The sequence below is a fragment of the Anoplophora glabripennis genome, unplaced genomic scaffold (assembly GCF_000390285.2).
Source record: "Anoplophora glabripennis isolate ALB-LARVAE unplaced genomic scaffold, Agla_2.0 scaffold85, whole genome shotgun sequence".
Lineage (NCBI taxonomy): Eukaryota > Metazoa > Arthropoda > Insecta > Coleoptera > Cerambycidae > Anoplophora > Anoplophora glabripennis.
Genome location: NW_019416361.1, coordinates 299,025 through 324,016, shown reverse-complemented (window position 1 = coordinate 324,016; position 24,992 = coordinate 299,025). Strand labels below are relative to the sequence as shown.

Genomic DNA, 24,992 nt, shown 5'->3' with positions numbered 1-24,992 from the left:
TCTTCTGATTACACAACTTTGCCCCCATTTAAGCTACTTCGTATCTCTTACCGTTTCCGAGATCCCTGTAGTGAGAAGCGAATTTGTGACAGCCTGTACATATACAGTCATTGTACAAGTTGAAATGTATAATTTCTTTGTTATAAATTTAAGTACCTAATTAATAAATTGAAATTATGGTAAAATGGGACGTTTTCAAGAAAAATTGTGGTTTCTCAGAGTAGGAAAAAAATTAAGCGAAACACCTATAGGAAATTACAGAAGTAATATATCTATAAATTATATGGATATATATTTTTAATTTATAAATATGGTGTGCTTTGTAAATATTGTAAAATAACGAAATATTTATTTGAGTAATTTAACTTGTTTCCTTGTTTTTGTGTGACAAATAACCAAATAATAAAGGTCGAGTAGTCTATTTTAAATTTTTAAAGAAAGAATTAGTATTTTTTTAAATATTAGTCGTCAATTACGAAATATATATGTATGTTTAATCTATAGTTTATATAAGTATATTTTTTCTTGAGCAATTCTTTATTTTTATTTTTTTTTAAGAATCGGAAGATAAAATATAGGAATTATGTACATACAAACCTTCTAGCTAATATACAGAGTGTCCCAGAAATAAACGGCAACGTTTTACCCAGACCAAAAGCAACAACTTTTGCCTAACAAATTTTTTTAAAATATATTTTGACCAGCGCTTTGTACCCACTAAAATAAAGCTAACGAACTGCCTATAGATTATTAAAATATCTAAGTAACATGCTGCCCTACTAAGTTAGAAGGTCATTATGACATTTTTTTCATTATTTTCAATAAATTTATTAAAATTGGTAGTTTCAGGTACAACAAACAGTGACTTGACAAATATTGGACTTAAACTTTGGGTATAGGTGAGAGATAGCCTGCAAAGCATATGTCACATCTTAAATGTCATTGCTACTCTATGCCTACTGGCGTAAAGCATGCCTTTGTATCTACTGGTACAAAGTGACCTACTACTCTGTAGGCATCCTGAGGGCATAGCTAGTAGGTACAAAGCAATGTTTTATGCCAGTAGGCATTGTGTACAAGTGACATTTATGATGTCAGAATTTTTAAGGTTATATCGGTTACACTCAAAACATGTCGGTAGATAGATATCCAAATGGCTAAATTATTCATCTTTGTGCATTTATGATCATGAAATTACACCAGTAGTTATTTTGGTTCTCTGTGCTGCAGTGGCGGGTAACAAAAATATATAAAAGTAGAGGTTTTCGGAAAAAAATTATTGGACAAAAGTTGCTGCTTCTGGCGAGTTAAATACGAAGTTTAAATTTTGGCACTTATTTCTGGCTTACCCTACGGTCTAATAGTTTAATGTGTTCTGTGTTTTGAAATACAACAATCTACGGTTGATTGAATGTAGTTTGTTGCATGTGAATTGAACATGTGAGAAAGTATTTGTTTTTCAGTAATGATACAGTTTTCAGGTGGTTTTCATGAAGGCCTATTTTTAGTCATTAGAACGTTGTAGGTAATATTGTTACTACAGGTTAGTAATTGTAACTTTAAACGTTTTTTAGTACCAATACAGCGTTTTACAAGTGTATTATTTATTGATATTTGTAGTTGTTAATGGTACCTTTGAAACAAGTAAACAATTCTTCAAAATACCTTGCCATTAAATAATTTTTTAATTGAAAATGATCATAGCCATCACACAAAAATGAATTTTCTCATTTTAATATGTTCATTTAAAAGTTATACAGCCGTGTTAAGGCTAATGGGCATATTTGATCTTATTCCTAAAATTAAGTGGAGTATCTGTATATTAAATAAATTAAAAGTCTCCGAATGGGCGTCGTGGTTCTACAGATGAATTTTATCTGTCGGGGCTTTAGTTCGCAGAGTAGTTGCTTCCCACAATATCATAGCTAAAAGTCCTTTTGAAATTTCAGTCTCTGCATACTATACTAGGTTTTACACAATAATACAGAGTCTAATGATCGTATCTAACATTTAAAATATTATGGTTTTTCGGGTTGTTATGCTGTTGCCTATGTTGAAGCAAGTTACAGACTTGCGTTGCATTTCTTTAGCCCTACCTAGGAATCTCTGACCTGTCCTTGTTCTCGGTCCAGGGTCTGTGGGGGCAGACCCCTCACATATGCCCATTAGCTAGTGCTAGCATGACGGTATAACTTTTGATAAAAATGTCAAAAATGAAGGAGCATATTCCTTGTTAAATTTAATATATTTTTTTATATAAACATTTGTCGTTTTTGAGATACATGAAAAACTTTTTATTGTTTAATCTATATAACTCATCAGTTAGAGAAATTGTGGTTTTTAGTGTGTAGATGAAAATGATTTGCTGGAAGCGAAATAAAATTAATTTAGTTTATTGCTATTGCATTATATTTTTAAAACCACGAAATGATTGAAGTTACCATGGCGGTAATCATGTTTTGTAATATTTTTAAATAAAAAATAAAATATATGTATTCTACCTACCTGTTTCTTTAATAAATATATAGGGTGTTTCAGTAAGTTAGTAAATTTTAGTCGGTAATAGTGCTAAGTTATTTTTTTTTTATAGAGCTATTTCAGGCTTTAATTTACTTGCTTATCACGTTTTATAGAGAAGCTCTGTTGACGACTATGGTTAAAACATTATTTTCATATAAAATTCAGTATATAACTTAAATAATTAACAGTAATTTCATCATTTCCTTCATGTTGACAAATTTCGGTAAAATTAAAACAATAAGATCAAGATTACATTTAAACACAACATTCTATTTCATCGGCTGTGATTGGTGCAATCTTTCAACCAATTAGCGATCGCTTTATCTCGAGCGTAGGCGTGTGAAGGCTCTGAAGCACCTAAAGATAAGTAGGTCTTATGTCAGTAGATATAAAGCAATGCTTTATGCCAGTAGGCATTGGGTAACAATGACATATACTTTGTAGGTTAGCTCATCTACACTCGTAATCAATCTGTTGAATTTTTGTCTACATATTATGTTTAATGTTTCTGTTTTTTTTGTACATAACTTGAAGGATTTTGTAGTTGTTAAAAATATGTTGAGATATTATTTTGTAGTTTATATGAAATCGAAAAACGTTTTAATTGTATAGCTCTGAAGATGTAAAAATTTCGACACATTGATAAAAAATAACAGTGATGCGCTTGCTATATTTCCTCTCCAGATCAAAAAAGAAAATCAAATATTTTTACTTACTTTATATTTATTTAAAACACTATATGATAACAGATGAAAATTTAAATTTGCAATATGCTATGATCATTTTTCAAAACAAAGAAAATTAATGTTGAATAATTATTAAAATACTGTTAGACAAGTATTTAGTTAACTATAGCATTAGTAGCATAATGTAATTGTTTTTATTTTATATTTATTATAGCAAATTAATTTGTAGGATAGGTACTCTTATACTTCTCTTTTTTAGCATATAAAACTTTTATTTATATAAAATTTGTTAAACCTATTATACAGGGTGTTCTAAAAGTACAGAAATACAAGTTTAATACAGGGTGTATACCAAATTTGGACCGAAAATTAATTGATATTTCCAAGTTTTCCAGGTTTCCATTTGAAACATTTGCTAGCAAAAATGTAAGCTCTAAGTTCCAATTTTGCAATGACCATTTTCCAAATTTTTTGTTTGTATCTCTCCCACTTAATTTATTTATTGAGTTAGACTCTGGTTGACATGAAGTTTGCATCTTGGTCTTATCCTAAATGAAAAACGTGATTTGATTTAAAAAAATTCTAATAATATTTGCTTTCTGAACACCAAAATAAGAGCAATCTAGATATGAGTATATTTATTGAAGACATATTTTTCGAAAAATATATGGGATTTTTGGCTAAATTCTAATAGCATGTAGGTCGATAAGTGTTTAGTTTCCGATATATAGGGTGTTCAAGTTGAGATTCCCGAAAAAATTTTTTCGAGTAAAGTTGAAACCTAAAGACAAACATAAAAAATTTACACAAGCGTTTCACTTTTATCATTTATAAAAAAAATGGTTACTGTGAATTAGAATTATTCAGGAGTGGGTAAAATTGGAGAGCTTGAGTAAAATTTTGTTCTAGCTTTTTTGTTGCAAGAATTTTTAGCTTATTTAATTAAGACCAGGAACTTTAAAATTTGATTTTACTTGAAAATGGGTAATTTAAAAAAAAGGTAGGCAAAATTTTTTCATTTTGAAGCGTTTCTATATTCTAAACATTCCATGGTTGTGGCATTTTTTTTCTTATTTTGGGGAGAAATAAAGAAAAATATATGTTAACAGAATAATTTTGTGACATCCAGTGGCCGCACTTGGTAAATAAGGACCGATTACAGTAAGTTTTAAAATTTTCCAGGAAACTTGAAAAACTACCTGATATTTCTTTGATAATTACATTTTTTCCTGTTTTTTTCCCATTCGAGTATACACCCTGTAATAAATTGCAATTGCAGTATTTTGGCACATTTATTTACATTACTAAGATTTTCTGTAATGTATCTGTGACACTTATCCTTTATTGTTATTATATATTATTATTTTGTATATGTATATATAATATTGTTGAATGAGGAATTTTTCCTTAAAAGTTCAAGACAATATCCATTACAGTATTATTTACTATAGCGTAAAAGTTCTCGTGCAATTTTTCCTTGTCCTCTATTTTCGAGTGGGCTGAACACGAATCTGGGGTTATTTTTGTCCGGGTGAACCTAGTTTAAAAAAAATATTTCAAAATTGTAACCTGTACACCACGCGTCATCACTGTCTGCAACTCTGTACTAATGTCTTTTAAAATACATGCAATTAGAGATTTAGCAGTCCATGGAAACTATTTTCCGTTTTCTTAAGAATAATAACCAAAAAAACGGTATGTATTTGTACATATACCATTTCGTATATAAACTGCCTTTGGTCGCCATACCAGTAATTTTCTACCCCTCTCTCACTCGTCTATCCTCTTTGTCTGATGTCTAAGGTTACTAAGTCCTGCTTTACTTCGCTTACCCATTCATACGAATCATGTGATATGGAATAATATAAATATAAATAAATGTAACTAATTTGGAATTGTAAAATAAACTATATGTTTCATTTTCATGGATTCACAGTGCTCTCTTAGAACTGGTATAATTAACTTATGTGAATTATCTCAAGATCAATTTCTGCATACATTTGGGTATTTTTTTTGTATAATAAATACATAAAAACTTAATCTGACCTAAACTAACATTACCTATGTAGAATTAATTTTTGTGAAGGTAGGTTAGATCAGGTAATTTTTTTAATGTCATTCATTTGCTACATTAAATTATAAAAATAAGTTCTGATCAAACGGACATAACAGTTAACAAATTATTATAAGTATTTTTATTTCTTTTCATCCAAATACGTCATTTTTAATCGATTTGCTGTTCGTAAAAATAAATTTGCGGTACTTAGTAACCTTATTTCAGATTGTGACAGAGAAACTGGAGGAGGAAACTCGAGAATATGATTTTTGAGAATTTTATGCTACAGTAAATACTTACCTTAGTTGTCTGTTATGAATAAAAAATGTGCCATTACTTGGAAGTATTGTTTATTTTTGGACCACCCTATATCGCGATTTGGGATGCTGCGCGCGATTTGTCTTATGTAAATAATTGATACGTTTTTTTATAGAACCATAACTTTATTAATTTTGAGAATGGAAGAGGAGAATCTAATTTACATCGAATTGTGTTCTTTCCATAATCATGTTTGAATCTGAGTTACGAATCATAGTGAAAAAATATAATTATATATTATTTATTTTTCTCGTTAAGATATCAGTTAAATTATAATTGTTTATTATTTTTTTAATATAGCTATTGTATAAAATGTAGATATTAACTTATAAAAACTACAGTATTGTATACTTCAAACTTGTATTTATGGAATATCATGTAAATATGAATATATCTTAACTAAAAAATAAATATTTTTATAATATAGAATCTGGAATTATATTTTAATAAATAAATTACAAAGTCTTTGTTATTGTGTTCTGGCTGGCCGAAAACGACTTCTTCGACATACTATCTTGGAGGTCCTGCAAAAAAAAAACAATATAAGCTACAGTGCTCATTCGCGTATTTTTATAACTTACTTTTTCTGGGTAATTCAGATAGGGGTTTCTTGCTACAACTAATTCTATTCTGTCTCCGGCAGATGCTATAAGGGGGACTGTCAGGCAGCAATCGAAATCTTGCGTTTTCGTGTCGTTTACCTTTAACAATAAATATGAAATAGACATTTATGATGTGATGTTATTACTAAAACATAAAAGTCAAAGTCGAAGGTATAAAGAGCTCGACACTATGGTGCATAAATAAGGCGGAGAGATGGGGCTTTCCACATCGTTCTTAATATACAGGGTAGCCCATCGAAAACGTACCGCAAGGCATTACAGGGTAGTAATGAACTTTTCGGCAAAATCCAAAAACAGGTAAAGTTTGCTTCTGAGGGGGACAACTTTTGACGCAAAAAGCATAGCAAAATCTTCAACCCCCTAAGTGGGGGTGCCATCCCCCAAATTTTTTTAAATGGGAATGGGGGTCAAGTGGGGGGTCATTAGAAAGGGCTTTTAATTCTCTATACATCGATTCTTACTTTTTGAAAATCGATCCATTATTTTAGAAAATATGCAGCTTTGAAAATACGAACAATATTTTTGACGAGAAATGCGAAAATCGATTTAATTTTACTTCAAAACTTACGGTATTAGCTTGGTAAATTCCTTCAAAAGAATTCGCTGTTTTTTTTCTGATTTGCGAATTCTTTAGCCTGATTTTGGTGAGCAAAAAATTGTCCGCTTTTTGTTTCGTATTTAGATAGGCCACAAGAAGTTGCTAGATAACTGTCTTGTGACTTGTAGTTGAAGAGTACCAATACTGCCGAGTCTTTTAAATTGATTAATTATGGTGTACTCAATTCCAGAAAGAGTAGAAATTATTGAGCTTTTTTTCAAAAACAATGAATGCGGAAATCGGGTCGCCGAACTGTTCAACCAACGGCATCCTGAGAAACATGCGTCTGGAAAAATTGTTCGCGAATTGGTGGCCAAATTTCGCGAAACTGGCTCCGTTCATAACAAAAAGAGGCAGGTTGAAAATCCGGTACTAAATGAACCTACGGAAATAGCGGTATTGGGGCAAGTGGCAATGGATAGTACGCTGAGTACAATGCAATTGGCTACTGCGACAGGAGTGAGTCGTACAAGTGTCCAACGAATATTAAAAAAATACAAATTCCATCCTTATAAGATTCGGCTAGTGCAAGAGCTAAATGAAGACGATTTTGATCGTCGTTTGCAATTTTGCGAAATAATGACTGAACGAGCGATAAACGATAATTTCCTCTTTAATGTGTGTTTTTCGGACGAGTGTACGTTCTTCTTGAATGGTTTAGTGAATCGCCATAATTGTCGTTACTGGGCTGATACCAATCCAAGGATTTTCCATGAGACACACTCCCAACACCCCCAGAAGTTGAATGTATGGGCAGGTATTTTTGGAAATTCCATTGTAGGTCCTTTTTTCCTTCCTGGAAATTTGACAGGCGATATGTACTTGGATTTACTACAAAATGTCATCGACCCAGCTCTAACAAATATCATAGAGGACGACCCTGCTTACAATGAACACGAACTGATTTTCCAGCAAGACGGAGCTCCTCCACATTACTCGCTCAATGTGCGCAATTACCTAAATGAGACGTTTCCAGGACGCTGGATAGGACGAAGAGGTGCAATTGAGTGGCCCCCTCGGTCACCCGACTTAAATCCTTTAGATTTCTTTCTCTGGGGGCACATTAAAAGCAAAGTTTACAGCACTCCACCTGATACCTTGGAAGATCTGCGAGGACGAATCATTAATGTATGTCGCGAAGTAACACCGCAAGTGCTCCAGAATGTTCGACAACGGTTTGAAGACAACCTGTATCATTGTATGCAAGTTGGCGGACAACATTTTCAGCATTTACTTGACTAATACCGTAAGTTTTGAAGTAAAATTAAATCGATTTTCGCATTTCTCGTCAAAAATATTGTTCGTATTTTCAAAGCTGCATATTTTCTAAAATAATGAATCGATTTTCAAAAAGTAATCGATGTATAGAGGATTAAAAGCCCTTTCTAATGACCCCCCACTTGACCCCATTCCCATTTAATAAAAATTTGGGGGATAGCACCCCCACTTAGGGGGTTGAAGATTTTGGTATGCTTTTTGAGCCAAAAGTTGTCCCCCTCAGGAGCAAATTTGACCTGTTTTTGGATTTTGCCGAAAAGTTATTTACTACCCTGTAATGCCTTGCGGTACGTTTTCGATGGGCTACCCTGTATTTTACATTAAATGTGTTGGTTGATACGGTCCGCTATATCTGAAGAAATTTAAAAATGCCTCTTCGAGTATTACAGCGAGTTTTTTTCTCAGAAATTGGAAAAAACTGGAAAATTCGGAAAAATTGCGGTCTAGTTTACCAATACCGGACTCGCCGAATTGCTATTCGAGTATAAATTACGAGACACATCATGGTCAAAGCATAGGAAGAAATTTGAGGAGAAGTGCATATTCTACTGAATAATGATACTCTTAAAATGACCTGGACATACATAAAAATACGACGTAATTAAGCTATTCACGTGGAGAAATCTCGACAACAAAATTTTTAAGGCGCAGCAACAAACTGTTTCTGTTCGTGTAAAAAAATAGTTTCAAAATAATTTCCTACTGGAAACTACTCCAGCTCCTATTACCTGTATAATCCGGTCGTAGGGTTTCAATAGACCGACAATATCCGCCGGTCCCCCTTTTCTAATCCTGTTCACGTAGACCCCCTTCTCGTAGAGGCCGTCGCTGACACTGAATCCATAATCGTCGTATATGGAATCTTTGTATAACGTGACGTGGTAGATTTCGTTGTCCAACATGCTCTCGTTGCTGTAGGTGCCGGGCAGCCTGTCTATAAAACTATTGGGCGATTGCGCGAAACTGTTCTCATATTTCATGGTGTTTGTGAAGCTGTAATTTGGCAGAGGCAGGGGACTCGGGCAGAATATCTCCTCGGTGTCTGAGTAGTATTGGAGCTGCGAATCGCGCTTCCTGTTTTTGGTGAGGGTCAGGTCCTTGTCTTGATCTTGATATGAAAGGGGTTCGCTTAGGACGCTTTCCACGTCTTTTATCTCGGGGATATCTAAAAAGAAAAGTTTCGGTTATAAGTACCTTCCGAGAATGGGAAGACAAATCATCAGATTTGGATTTGGGCGAAGAAGTACCTGTGGCGTTATCATTGGTGTTATCCACAGTGTTGCTGTCCCAAGAATGTATTGCGCTGTCCACACTCATTAGCCCTGGGCTAGAGTAGCTGCATCTTGGTTCTTCCATACCGTTTTCTGTAAAACAAATAGTTATTCATACACTTCAACAAAATATATTATTAAAAGACTATAAAATTTACAAGTATTGAAAGAAAAAATACAGGACGAATTGTTTGATAATTCTGAATTTGTTTTTAAATCAATAAATAGAGTAAATTAAAGCATATTTTCAACTGTATCATCACAATTACTTGCATGTTGAAAATTTGTAAAAATTGTAATGTTATTTCGTTTTTAGGTATTCTCCTTATGTTGTTGTAAAGGTTGGTTATAAAAATCGTTGTTTGTTATTTCAAGAAGTATGATTTTTTTAATGATTTTTTACTTTAAACATATTTTATGTTAGCAAATGAAAATAGTAGCTAATTAACGAAATTATGATTAAATAACCTAACTGTGACACCGCTACAGAATATCATATGGAACTACATAGATATTCGCTGATTCTTTAAAACATTTTTATCAATACCTACATCATACATTTAAGTAAATACAGTAACGCAAGAAACAGATATTGATAAAAAAGTACAAAATAAATCCGTAAGTACGCCTGGCAACATTGCCAAAGTGTTGTTTATATGTTGCTAGGATACACGTAGGAATGCGGCTGCTGCATTTGATTCATCCTAAAATTCTGCTGGTGGTGTACTCTATCGGCAATTCGGAAATTTAAAACTGCTGTCCTATTCCAGTAGCGGTCTGGGGCGAAGCTATATTGTCTGTGGTATACATATAACCTCCATCCAAAGCTAGGTACGCCCTATATCAATGTATACATACCGGTAGGTTTGATATTTCTTGCTATCTTCAACTGTACTCTGTCTCCAGAAGTCTGAAGCAACCTTATAGCATCTGACAAGGGCCTGTGTTCCAAACTTTCACCATTTATTGCTAATATTCTATCCCCCACGTGTAAAGCACCAGTTTTCTCTGCCAAGCCGCCTGAGAGGAAAAAATAAATCATAACGATAGGGTCGCACAGTGCGCTATGTTCGCTGTAAATATTAGAAACTGCCGATATTACGACTGCACAGTGTACCATGCTATGAGTATTAAGAATTGCCACCATTGTTTTATGGTTATGACGTTATGTTAACTTTGTTCGCCAATATTACGATCATACGTAGCGCTAATTAGCTTGATATGTTTTTAGCTACATTTTACGATAAAAACCTGGGTAAAAATAGTTCTCCATTTACTAATACAATGGTGTCTAATATACATAACGTTTTATGTAGCCTTAGTATAAAACACCTTTCGTGTCTATCATCGTAAAATAGCTATGCCTAGCGAGCATAGCTCTTAGTGTGACCTTAGCATTAAATAGCATGATCATACAGAATAGGTAAGCTATGCTCGCGATTATGGACACTTTGAAGTAGATTTGTTTTTATCGGCTATAATTTACTATTAAAACCATGATTGCCTGCGCTACGTAATCTATGCTCGCGATGAAATCAGGCATTATTTTTTTTATGAAAACAGATAAAAACAGTTCACTATTACTAACTCATGCAATGATGTTTAATATACATAGCGAACATAGCGCTCTGTGTAGTTTAACATTAAATATGTGTAAAAGAACTTTACTCTCGCGATGGTAGACATGTCGAGGGAGATTCGCTCTTCAGTTTTAATGATATAAACTGAGACAAAACAGTTCACTATTTCTTTACGCCTAGCGCACATGATGTTCGTGTGACTTTATGAAAAAGATCGCGAAATAACTATACGTACGTACGTATATACTGTTCGTAATATACGTAGCGAATATAACGAACATAGCTACATAGCTACCGTAGCTTCGTGTAATCGCAGCATAACACAATTCTGATTTGAATTAAAGAACTTAAACTGTGCAGTTACTCGTCTAGCTAATCTTTCATTTGTTCTCAAGGTAAACGTGAAAGCTAGGAGATATTTAAACGTGCGTTACCTTCCGTTAATCTCGACAGAATAATGGGATCCACGCAATCCTCGCTCCCAGAGATGGTGATACCCAGCGGTCCGCCGTACCTGTGCAATTCGACGGTGTACACCACGCTGTCCAGGAACAAATTGGCGTTCTCGGTTTCGGTTTTCTCCACTTTCAGGGTGACTATCTCGTTGGTGGACGTCTGGAGGATGTCGAAGGCCGACTCTATGGTCATGTGATCCAGCTGACGATTGTCGATGGCCAGCAGGCGATCTCCGGCGTGCAGGGTGCCTGTGCGGTGGGCTATGGAGCCCCTGCGGATCTCCGAAATGATGAAAGGTTCGTCTGGGCGAGTTTTTGAGGCTGAAATAACGTACATTCGTGTATTTTAGGTTTTCAGTAGTTGCGGTGGATGATAGTACACAATTGTTTTATGTACAGGGTGATACACTCTATTTTGACCCCCCCCATTAACTTTTTTGTTTTTAGAGTTATAAAAAATTGTAAAATACAAAAGTTGCACGATTTTTTATGAAATTTTCGAAAATGATAGTAGAAAAACAAATGAACTCCAAACAAAATAAACTAATTTTAAAATATAAATCTAATTTATATTTTAAAATTATTTTTGTCGGTTTAAGGAAGTATATCGGGTTTACTCAAATGCACAGATGTACTTGAAATTTATATAGCGTATTAGCTAGTGCTCCCTCTGTGCGTCATATTTTTTTGAAATTTTTTTTGAATCTAGATTTTGAGATATTGTTGTTGAAAGATGTTCATTTTAACACAGGTTTATGTGGCGAAGATGGACGGTGCGGCTCTTTTTTTGCTCATAACTGAGAAAAAAATGTAGAAATTGTGAAACAAAACTTTTCCATAGATAGTACACAGGTATTATCTTATTTTTGATGTAAAACTAATGTTATGTTTTGAACATAGTACAGCTGTATTAATTAGAAACAGAAACCAATAATTGCATTTCTGTCTGACTTGAGGATTAATGTGGCAACGTCGCAATCAGCGGGCAGCAAGGAGGGAATACATTTGAAAGACGATAACAACGAAATTGATTTAAAACACTATTTTTTCTAAATCCCATGTACATTGTTATCAACAATAAATTATCCACAACAGATGATTTTTTGTAATGTTTTTAAAAAACTAGATTAATTAAAAAAGACTAGGAAGCTGTGACATATTTATTGGAATAAAAAATAGTTGATAAATCCTTTTAATATATTTAATGGTTTATAAAAACATCCAGCAATATTTAGGGTTACATAAAGTTTTCTTTACTTGATTAATATAATTAGTAATACTTGAGATTTGTACGGAATAACAAAGGAACATAAACATTTCTCAGCAAACTTTATATCTAGAAAATTAGTTATAGTTGCAAAACTTTTGTAACATTACTAAAATAGAGATTAAAAACACGAACAGTGAGTAATAATGTAATTTCTATCACAGAATCTTCAAAATTGCATCCAACATTTTCTTCGACTTGGACGAGAGATAGGCGCGAGTGTCATTTCATATCTTTAGAACTAAATTAACATAATTCTCGTTGTTTTACCAGTTCACATGATTTACGGATTTTAAATAAAGGATATAAATCTTCGCGAGGATAATACGATATATAGTTTACACACAATACATTTTTGAACGCGTACGCATCTTTACCCGAATTTGACGCGCAATATCTCCGATGTCCGAGGTCTGTAGGTTCGCAGTGTGTAGAACTGCTAGTCAATTATTAGCGCTGTTGCCACATCTACATAGTCTTTATGCGTTCATTAAATATAATTTAAAACTACTTAAATATGATATTTTTATGTTGTTAATTAGTCAATATGTATGCTATGTGCATAAGAGTAGATTTCTCTGCTATATGATGCAAATGATTTCAATAGAATTTAATTTTTTCAAATTGGCAGCGGGTTTTAGTCCCATAAGAAAAGCATCGGACCCCCCCTGCGCTCCTCACTTCCCTTGGACCTCGATATACCTCCTTAAGAACATTAAGAAAGTTCAAACAGGTTTTATTCAAAAAGTATAAGATACTGTGTTATACTATTGAATAAATCCAAAATAAACAAAACAGCATCAAAATTAAACCGAGACGGCCTAAATTTAAGCAATCCGTTAATGTTCCGAACGCTAACGAAGAGCAACGGAGATTAGCCGATTAGCCTTCGCTGTTCAGTTAAAATGCCGCGTATTGCCGCCCCAGAAAAGTCGCTACTTCCAGTTGACTTCACACCTGGTATGATATGACGGTATGGTAAATGGATAAAGAACAAACTGCCACGTTAATTCGGCGAAACGGAAATAACAGAATACGTCATCAACACTTCATTGTGTTACATTTTATTTTAGTTTTCACTTCGGTTACTGACGGTACAGTGAATTTTTGTGTTTTCATTTTCATGTTTTTCTGTGAAACAGCATGCATATGAGTCAAGAAACAGTTGATACGGTTAGAGCCTACTTTTTGTCAGGAGAAAACCATGTTGTTGCAAGAAGACGACATCAGTTGGATTATCCCGACCCAGAAGTACCGAATAAGAAAATGTCTGGTTCAATGTTTAAGAGATTATGCGTAGGAATTCATTGCATTTTTAACTTTTTCAACATTTCCATCAAAACCACATAAATTTTGCAGGGTAATAGGATTTAACCGGGCCACATGTGGGTTATAATACGGCAGAAAATGAGTATTATTTTCGAATTTAACATTACTCCGCCGAAACGAACCCCTTTGTCGGATCCGTAAGTCCGAAATCCGAATAAATGGCTCGGCAAATGAAGCTACTTCCTTTTTGACGGTAAAAGGTTTTCCGTACAATAAATATTCCGATATAAGGACGACTTTAGATTATTCCACCCTCGTATAAATAATAAATAAGGCCCATTACGCGCACTATATAAAACATACCTAATAGAACAGGGTCGGACTGGATGTATTTCCTAAACGGTGACTGATTGTTGCATCGAAATGCCTTCCTATACAGGGTGGTCTGTTAAAGAGCGACGGATGAAAAAATGTTCAAGGAAAAACGTGTTATTCAAATGCATTGCAACCAAATATTTTTGGCATGGTCTAAGCACTGTTTTAATTTTAATTTCAACGGAGAAAATGTCACATTTAGTCCTTCAGGGATTAAGTTTACTTTTAATCTGTTTAGCTGAAATAATGATACAGCTTCCAAGACAATTCGAGGTAATTTGATTTGATTTTTCAAATATAGTTTGGTATTTTTTTTTTAGTTGGGGTGTTTCTTTTAGCCAGACTAAGAACGTTTTTCAAGTACCATTATTTTGAATGCTGAAAAGTAACGAATATAAAAATATAATTTTCTCACAGATAAAATAGAGACCATACTCATAATCCCATAACCATACCATGAACAATATTAATTTATCTTCTCTAGTACTAACTGGATCTTCTTCTAAAACATCTACCTGCAGCAATCTAGATAGCTTAGGTCCAACATGCCTACCTCGAATTTCCTGTATGTGTTCTACTTTGAACAGCATAAACGAACCTACGAACTGCAGGATGTGATCGCAAAGGAAAACAATCGGCATACAATCGCGATGCTATGGCAGCATTTTGGTTACATTCCCAATATGTCAATTTATTTAATTCCATTTTATTCATTATATTAACTTAGTTTAATGTACTTAATTACAATGAGTCCCCTTGCCTTTAATTTTTTGGGGTGCTTAGGTAGAGTGAGTCCCTTGCCTCTATTGAAAAATTAAAGAAAATACTACAGTTCCATTTTGTAGAATACGCACGCCTTTTCTACGCATTTTCTACGCTGGAAATTTGTGATGATGTTGATGAAACGTTAATTTTAGAAGTTAATATCGTAAATACCTATAATTTCTAATTGATTCAAAGAAACGTATCGGAAAAGAAAAATTTCAAAAATTTTAAAAACTAACAAAGTACGACGTGTAAAGCAGCGTTATAAACAAATTGTTCCAGGGTCAGGGCAAAAGCCGCTCGGGAATTCGCTCTTTTTGCATTAAATAGAGCTTAGTTTTACGGTAATTAAAAAAAAAGAGAAATGATCTACGCCTTTGTATGTAACGTTCATTGTTAATTAAATATTGGACGTATCGGACCGGGATTTTAGACACAATGAAAGAAAGGGCAACATTTTTATTTTCAGAAAGTTTTACATTCATAGTTCATGTATTAAACGCGCTAGCAGCAGAAAAAGTTAACTACAATAAACGGCCTACACGCGGGAGAAAGGGCGCCGGATCCGCGCATGCGCGTGAACATTGCTCTCGGTCGCGCGCGAGATTTTTTACTTAAACGTTTGAAATTCGTTTCAAGTATTGGGATATTTTGGTACCTGATGAAATTGAATACATACTAGCAACGGTAAAGGTAGGGTAATACATTTTAGTAACATTTGAGGACTGACTTTTTACTGCAATGACCTCTGAAGGTAATTTTGACCCATAAGTGAAATTTTTTTATCTATATTTATGTGAAATTTTCTGGTCTCTCCGGATCCATCGTCAAAAATGAGAGTTTCTATTAAGAAAAACAAAGTTGACCTTCAAATGACCTTGAAAATTTACTTCAAGGTAAAGTTCAAGGTCATCTTCAGTTGAAGTCTACAACTTGCTCAATTATCAATAAAGTCCATTGTTTGTATGGGGATAATTGACGGGTAGCCGCCGTTTGTTTCACCCTGTATTTGTAATATTCCATATTTTGATGCCTTGTACAATATCAGTGGACAGATAATTCAATTCTAATTTTCTTCCTTTAACATTTTTTGATACGACCAATATTAAAAGAGTAAATTGGACTGTATTGATTATTTTAAAGTAAAAAAAACTACAAATAAGGTACCTACTATTATAATTCTACATATTGATAACTTCAACAAAATTTATTGGGAAGTAGATTTAAAATAAATTGAAAACAATAAAAACTATTTATAAATGAGTATAATATTTTAAGCCAACTAACACCCTTACTTATTGACACTACTATCGGTATGAAATTTCAATAGTGTTAACTTTCAAAGGTCACACTAGTGCGAATTCGCACCACCGGTTTTTAATAGTTGGCATTTCTCAGGTAGCAGCTGACGAAGATTCCCCCCCACCACGATAATTCCTTTTATAGCCCAAACAGACCGTACCACAGCTGGCCTCAGTCTATTATTGTCGGAATAGAGAGTCTTAAAAGTCCGATCGGTGCGAATTCGCACTAGTGTGACTTTAGTGTGGACAAAAGTGTGGCTGAATTTATATCATATAATCTAAAAATAAAGTGAATTGAAACGCAAATTTCCGATTTTTATTTAGTTGTTTTATTGTTAATATTTTTTTTCAAACATTTTTTTCATTAATAGTTTAATTGTAACATGTATTTGTCAATATTTATGGATAATACTGTTAAAATTAATATTTATATAAAAGAGTGCAAAATAAACATCAATTTACAGAAAAGGAACCAAAAATCACAAATGTATATGTTCGAGATACCGGGAAAAATCGATAATATCATTTTATCAATATGGGNAGTCTATTATTATTGGAATAGAGAGTCTGAAAAGTCCGATCAGTGCGAATTCGCACTAGTGTGACTTTAGTGTGGACAAAAGTGTGGCTGAATTTATATCATATAATCTAAAAATAAAGTGAATTGAAACGCAAATTTCCGATTTTTATTTAGTTGTTGTATTGTTAATAATTTTTTTCAAACATTTTTTTCATTAATAGTTTAATTGTAACATGTATTTGTCAATATTTATGGATAATACTGTTAAAATTAATATTTATATAAAAGAGTGCAAAATAAACATCAATTTACAGAAAAGGAACCAAAAATCACAAATGTATATGTTCGAGATACCGGGAAAAATCGATAATATCATTTTATCAATATGGGGTATTTTTTTTCTTAAAAATATAGGCTTTGAACTACAAAATCCTTTTTTTAAACTATTACCACCACTACGTTACAATAAAACATTTATTATTATTAACTATTACCATCACTTGGTCATAATAACTCAATAAGTTGTTGCGTCAAAACTAAAACATTATTACAATTTTAATTTTATTATGACAAATTAATTCTTAAAAATGCATATGAACAACCAAAACGGCAACTGAATATTATTCTTTAAAAAATTTCAGTAAATGTTCAAAAACATTTTCGTTTTGGCAAAGGGTGAAAATGAAGATCAACGTAATATTATCGGAATTTATTATACCTGTATGTAACTGCAACTGTGAAAAAGCATGTCAGATGTATTTGTACGTATATCCTGAAAAAAATAGATCGGAATTTGTTTGAATTTTGAGATCTCGAGAAGCCTACAAATAACTATGGACACGGGAATAAAATGCTATTTTTTTATTTTAATGAGCGGTGGTAATAGTTTAAATAACTAGATGGATTTCACAGGGTCTAACGGCACTTACAGTGTACGATAATTCAATAAACAAAGTAGTCTAAATAAAAATTTAGATAAATTTGGAACGAATACACTGAAGATGAATTTTTCGAGACAAAACGTCTGAATCTGGTTCGGGCTGAGGCAGTACACTATTTGGGGTCATGAAGGCTTGCAAAAAATGTAATAAAATTTCTAGGGTCGTATTCAAAAAAATGAAGTTGAAGATGAAAATTGATTATGCCATTCGATAGAGGGCAAAAGGTGGCCATGAGAAATGTGTTCTTCTTTTTTCAATATCACTTCAAACAAGGCTGAAATTAAACAAAAACTGATTTCCAAAATTTCGTTTTTTTTTTAATATTTTGAAAACTAATCATGTTAGCCTTGATTTTTTAGAGACATAATGTTGGTCCCCGGATTACGCAACTTTGCCCCCATTTAAGCTAGTTTGTATCTCTTCTCGTTTCCGAGATCCCTGTAGCGAATTTGTAACAGCCTGTATTTTAGAATGACCCTGTGTAGAAATCACCACTCTAGAATAGAAATTATTCTATTAAAAATACTCTCAAACTAATCTGTTTGTGACTGCAATTCGCACATTTCCCCTTTTATTGGTTCGTAAACAGCAATAAATACACTCGATTAAGTGCACTAATTCAAATATAACTCGTAGCCATTACGCCCCTGTGCTCTAGGCGACAGTAAAGCCGGCCAAATGGCATCCCTATCGAGTTAATCCCGATAATGTGGTTCTCCACTGCCCCCACTTACCTGTGATCGTGATGCCCAGTCCAGGACCGCGCTTGGCCAGCTTCACCGTGAATATGCCGCTAGAGGGGACGATCGTGTCCGCAACGTCGAACTCCACCTGTAAGGTTACCTTGCCCGTGGCGTTGGGTTCGTTCCCCAGCTCTAAGATGGAGTTGATCTCCTGGAGGGTCAAGTTCGGCTGGTGGTTGACGGAGATGAGCCGGTCGCCGACTTGGAGGCAGCCGCACCTGGAAGGAGAGAGTTGTTTAAAACGACGATTTTCAAAAATTTTATAAAGTACATTAATTTACATTTTTCTGTAATCGTTCTGGGCGCTATTTCAGACTCCAAAATACTATATTCTAGTTTCTTATTTCGTTGCTACTCACATTAAAAATTCATTATTTAGGAAATATTTAGAACATTTTGATTGTTTATGGGTTATAATGGTTATAATGCTATTGATTATAGGATCTTAAAGGGAACTATGACGAAGATATTTTATTACATGAATCGTTCAAATGGTCATTTTAGATGAAAAAACCTCGGAGATAGGGGTGAAAATGCACCCCTTTCAGTTTTTTAATTGTAGCTCGAAAACGAAGCAAAATTTCGGTATAGTTCATAGAAAAAATTTTGTACAGAATTGAATTTCCCATCGAATTACAAAATTTAAAAGAAAAATTTTATGCAAAAAATCGTTACTTAAACAATTTTAAAAAAGTAAAAAATATGATTTTTTAATTTTCTTTACTTTTTTCACTCTAATTTATGGTAAAACGACAAAAATCTAAAAAATATTTAAGTTTGATCGGTTATAACTCAGTCAATATTAGTACAAAAACTTTTGAAAAGAAATCTCATTTAGTTTTTCTGTATAGTAATTTTCTTTGCCTACTTCCACTAAAAAAAAATAGTCAAAAAGTAAAAAAAATCAAAAAATCTTATTTTGTACTTTTTTTGAAAATTGTTTATTAGCGATTTTTTGCATAAAATTTTTCTTTAAAATTTTTTAAATTATTTTGTAAAACATTTTTAAAATAAGTAAATATTTATAAAAATTGATGAAACTTTGTGAACAAATAGTAAAACATACAGGTATGTCAATTGTACTCTAACAATTTTGCAACGATCAATCCCGTGTTTTCGATCGACAGGATTGTTAATTAAGAAAATTTCAAAAAGTTTATTGCGTACCGTGGGTTTAAATTAAGGTTTAGAAGGGGCACACAATTTTTTAGAGATACTTTTGTAATCATAAACAATCATCAATACTAAATATACCTATTTTTGCACTTTTATAACCATTTGGAATTTTTTTTTTAATTTTTCAATATTTTACTCTATAACAATTATTTATTGCCCAGATAATTTTCACTCATTGATTATTATGACAATAGGTATCTATAAAAAAATTGTGTGCCCTTTCTAAACCTTAATTTAAACCCACGGTACGCTATAAACTCTTTGAAATTTTCTTAATTAACAATCCTGTCAATCGAAAACCACGCGATCGATCGTTGCATAATTTTGCAAATGCATTTTGATTCGCAGTTGTTTATAGAAAATCGTCAAATAAACAAAACATATAGAATGACTTTTCTGGATTTAGGGCTTAGGTAATTTCAAAGTTACAGAAAAAAATATGTTGAAAAACGAGTCATTTTTCGTTCTTTTTGTATGTTTGTTGTTCCCCTGAATTTAGCAAAGGTTTTTTGGAATATGCAAACTCGGATTCTTATTCTACATAATATTTGAAATTTTTCTGTACAGCAAAATATATGACTTCAAATACAAACGCCTCGAATGCTCTATGGCTCTATCGCCTGGTCTATACGTTATCCTGCATCATACGATGTTTAGTCGTTCATGTCAGTGAAATCGGAAGTTTTAAAAAACGTATACCTGAAAATGTGCACTCTTAAACAGTTAGGTACTGAAAAAAAAAAAATATATATAAGCCAGTCGACAGTTTGGAAGATTCTTAAAAGTTGTTGTTTATACCAGTATCATATTGAGCATGTACAAGCAGTTTTATCTGATGAATAAAAATATCAAGATATAGTAACATCTCAGATTGCATTGTTTTATGCTTCTCCAACTATGAAATGAAGGAAAAACCGACTTTTAACCTACCCCTTTAAAGCGGTGTATTTCCGATAATCGTGTTTGGAAATAAGTTCGTACCGAAGATCTCCCTTACTTTTCGATAAAGAATTATTTATCACACTTACATCTTAACTAACCAATAGTATTTCAAAATAAAATTTGTTTCAAATAACAATAAATTTAATCCTTTTTTAAGGATTTCACTAAATTTCCTTGACACGTTGAAACTGGCTTTTTACGAAGCTCCCCCCTTTGTTTACATATTTACATTCACTAAAAAATTACAAAGAAATGTGGGAATCCGAATATTGGAAGCATCCCTTGTGCAGAAGCGCATTAGTTGTCGATTAGGGGCTTTAAGGAATGGGGTGAAGTTCAAGGGGAGATACGTAAGGCTCCGTTTGTTTGTGTAAGGTCGGGTGAGTCAATAAGGGAGGTTATTGGGGTCAAAATGTGTAAATACAGGGGTTAAATATACCTATGAATAAATATTTATCGAAAGTCAACATATACAAACGGGAGAGGGTATCTCAGAAACTGCTATAATTTATGATTTCAAAATTATGCAAAATTTTAACTTTATTTTCATGTATTAGCAGTGGCCTGGCGCTATTTGACTTACAGATCAAAGAAGGCAGAAAAATCTAGGCACAAAGTATTGAAAAAAAAAAAAATCAAATATAATCGGGTAGTTTTATTTTAAGTACTATTGAAATATAGGAAAAATATGCGTAACACTATTTTTTTAATAGTGAAAGTCCTTCTGTTTTTGTCCGAAATAAATTTTTCAATTACTTATTCATTAAAATTTGGTATTTTTTGCACCACTGATTTTTCAATAGAGTGCTGTTAGTCTATCTTTACAATCTAATTTAAACTTTTACAATTTTTTTAGTAAAAACTACAAGAAACAATACGTAGGTAACAAAATTTTACATTTCACGTAATAGACCAGGGCAGATCTGTTTTGAGGTGGATGTGAGAGGGGGAAAGCAAATTTTTTCTGGATCACCTTCAGTACATCTCACATAATAAAAGTGTAGATCGCTAGATCTGGGCGAGGTCTGGAACATTTTAAAGATTGCAAAAATGTTTAAAAAATAAAAGTTTTTTACTTATATCTTGGAACCTATACATTTTGGAAGAATATTGAAGAGGAAAAAAAGTTTTAGAATTGAATTATGCACAATATACTGAAAGTTAAAAATGTTTAATTTTATTACCAATGTTGCAAAATAGCAATAATTGATGAAAAAAGGCAAAATAATCAAGTTTCTTGGATAATTGTTTAAAAATATTTTAATTGCTCCGAGGGCATTCTAATTTTGGTAAAAAAAACTTTAGAGTATAATAAAACAACACACCAATTTATTAAAATCGGTTCTATAGTTTTCGCAAAATAATTTTTTTTTTATTTTGAAAAAAGTTTTCGAATTTTCAAAATATTGCACAGCCTCCAATAAAGCATCTAGATACTTGGAAAATTTTTCACATAGAAAACACCGCTCAACCTTTCAAATAGTTTTTGAAAAATTGAAATCGGTTGATTAGGACGACCATAGTAAATTTTAAAGCTGAGTTTTTTTTTATTTTTAAAAAATTAGATTACATTTATCAATTTGCAATTTAGTTTTTTTCAAAAATTATAATTCGAATTAAAAAACATAAATAAATTGTAAAAATTTACAATATTTTGAAAATCCCTTGTTATGAACTAAAAATGTTATATTCAAAATGTTATGGCTGTAATTGACTTTTCATAAGCAAAAAAAAAACAATGCCTTATATTTTTAACTAGTGGATTTTACATTGCTGATAATATTTTTCATTAAATTTTTGCTACATTTTTAGGTCATTAATAACTATACGGCAATTTTCATAAGAAATATAACATAAAGAATCAAAATTGCAATGCCGTACATATTCGTTGGAACCATAGACCACATAGACTGGCTTATAGAGCGACTTTGGTGAAAACACTTCGAAGCCTGATTTGGAGCCCAGCGCTCAGTCGTGTCTTAGCATTTCACTTGTACGCATCGCTGTGATTTCGATAATTAGACGTTTTATCATGGGCAAGTGTATTGTAAAACGTTGTATAAATAGAAGTGATCGAGTTGGTGAAGAGAGGCGAAAAGTTTCCTTCTTTAGGTAAGTAAAAAAAAAGGAATATATAAAAGGTAAATATGTACTCCATTTTTCGGTTGACCTCACAAGTTTCCAGGGTTAGCTTTATAATTTTGTTCGCCCACATGGTGTAGTTATTAACGTGATATTGTTATTATAAAATAATGAATGAATTACTGTAAAATATTTTTAGTAATTATTTACTTTATGCGAGTCAAATTTTTATGAAATTTTACCAATTCCCGTCATTTCGAGATAGGTAGCTGAAAATTAATTAAATATTTTTTTCAATTGATAAAATTACAAACAAAACTAATTTCAGATTCATGTTCAGCACCCTGGAAAAGGAGAGTTGGCAAAATGTGATTAGAAAAATCAGAGTTTTGTGACAAAAAAAAATAATTAGGTACGCTTCGATTTTTCAAACCTAATATTTAAATTTTTACAGATTTCCAAGGAATGTTGACATAAAACGAAGATGGGTGAAGGCTATTAAAAAACAGGACTGGACACTAGCAAGTACATTATAGTATATATTGGCGGTTTCGTAATAACAAGTCCTCTAAAATGTGAAGACTGTGTAAATAGTTTAATGTCAAATACACAGTATTCGTACAGTCAATTAATTTTTATTAAAGATCGTGGTTGTTTGACGTATCCATCTCGATATGTCGTAGTAATATGCCAAGAAACAGAAAAATTAATAAAATTTTTTAATGATGAAAGCAGAACACCTAGGCTACAGAAAAATAAAATTGTTTATAATGTATTAAAAAACTTTCTGAATGTGAACATATTTGAAAATTTGCATAAACATCAATTTGATAATTTGCCTAATTGTAATCATTTAATAGAACTTGTAAGAGCTGAATGTGAAAAGTATATCGATGTACGAATAAATCATGAAGTCAAATTATTTAATTCGGTAAAATCTACGAAAAGGCAAATATTAAATAAATTAATATTATTTAGAGGATAATAAATATATTTAAATTATTTTGTAGTTTTATTTAATATGACACTAAAATATACTATTTTCTGAATTACAAACTTAAAATTGAATATTTGTCATAAGATGCAATATAATGTTTAATATGTAATAAAAATATTACTTAATCCGGATCTGCTTAAAGATGCGCGCGATCAGATTGCCTTCCACACTCCACTTCCCCGGATTTTGCATTCACTGGTACCCGTGCATTGAAATTATATACGGCCAGTCTAGGTGGTCTGTGGTTGGAACAATTCTCCGAAACTGTGTAATAGTCCAGTTGGTAGAGGTTCGGCGTGTGTCAAACCTTGATAACCCGGAAATAATTACACAGGTGTACTTTAAATGATGAGTACAATAACTGACTAATTTGTTGACAAAGTATTTTATCAGGAAAAAAAGTTATTAACAATTTAATCGTAAAAAAAATTTTTTTAGTACTTTTTTTTTTAAATAACTCAGCGGGATGATTTTGTACAAAAAAATGCTTAGGACATGATTTTGTTCGTAATAAAAATAGCTACAAAATGGCGGTGGTCCGATTACGAAATTTGCAATAACAAAGCCGTGAGATTGAAAAAACGGTATAAAACGCCAATTTTTTTAAGTTGCTGTAAAAATGTCAATTATAAACAAAAAGTGATAAAACTTTCGAAAACTATAGTTCAATATATATACAATAATGACGCTAAAGCCGAAAATCAGGAGAGCAAAACTTTTTGTTCTATAAGGTGTTATACATTCATCGGCATCTGAAACTCGAAACTTTGCCAAATTTGTTCGAAGCTTTGCTGACACTTGAAATTTGGTACACACATAGTGTAAATATGCAGAAACCAAAAGCAATTTGCAAAATTCAAGTATCTTCATTTTTGCAGTTTTGGTAAGGTTTTATACGTCACCCTAGTTTTATACGTCACCGTTTTTTTAATTTTTGGACGTATATTTATGTATATTTATAAAATATTCCATTACGGTAGATTAGCCAGCATAATTACCTACAATTTAAAAAAATATATATTTTCATCGTTTAGATCCTAAGCTACTTAACATTTTGCGCCTGTTAGCCGTAGTCGTACATTATTCAACATATTAACATAAAACAAAATCGTACGTGTGGGGTAAACCTTTAACTTTTCATTTTCGAGCGCGAGCTCCGCTCTTCGGCGCTTGTATACTATTAGAAATATGCAACAGTAAATTTAAACAATTGTTTACTTAAAGTT

General features: G+C 32.4%; 1 protein-coding gene across 2 annotated transcripts in view; it reads right to left on the bottom strand.

The window, feature by feature from the left end:
- Window positions 1-1,267: 1,267 nt before the first annotated feature.
- LOC108917147 (glutamate receptor-interacting protein 2) overlaps window positions 1,268-24,992 on the bottom strand; it is a 170,915-nt gene continuing 147,190 nt past the window's right edge. The window contains exons 8-14 of one of the 2 annotated variants that reach the window (XM_018723619.2): window positions 18,561-18,787; window positions 11,365-11,706; window positions 10,209-10,370; window positions 9,327-9,443; window positions 8,808-9,244; window positions 6,162-6,281; window positions 1,268-6,104 (exon numbers count right to left, since the gene is read on the bottom strand). In XM_018723619.2, the coding sequence (XP_018579135.1) occupies window positions 6,036-6,104; window positions 6,162-6,281; window positions 8,808-9,244; window positions 9,327-9,443; window positions 10,209-10,370; window positions 11,365-11,706; window positions 18,561-18,787 (1,474 nt within the window). In that variant the 3' untranslated portion in view covers window positions 1,268-6,035. Of the gene's footprint in view, window positions 6,282-8,807; window positions 9,245-9,326; window positions 9,444-10,208; window positions 10,371-11,364; window positions 11,707-18,560; window positions 18,788-24,992 lie in introns of both variants that reach the window. The other variant, XM_023454247.1, reaches the window with a different exon arrangement.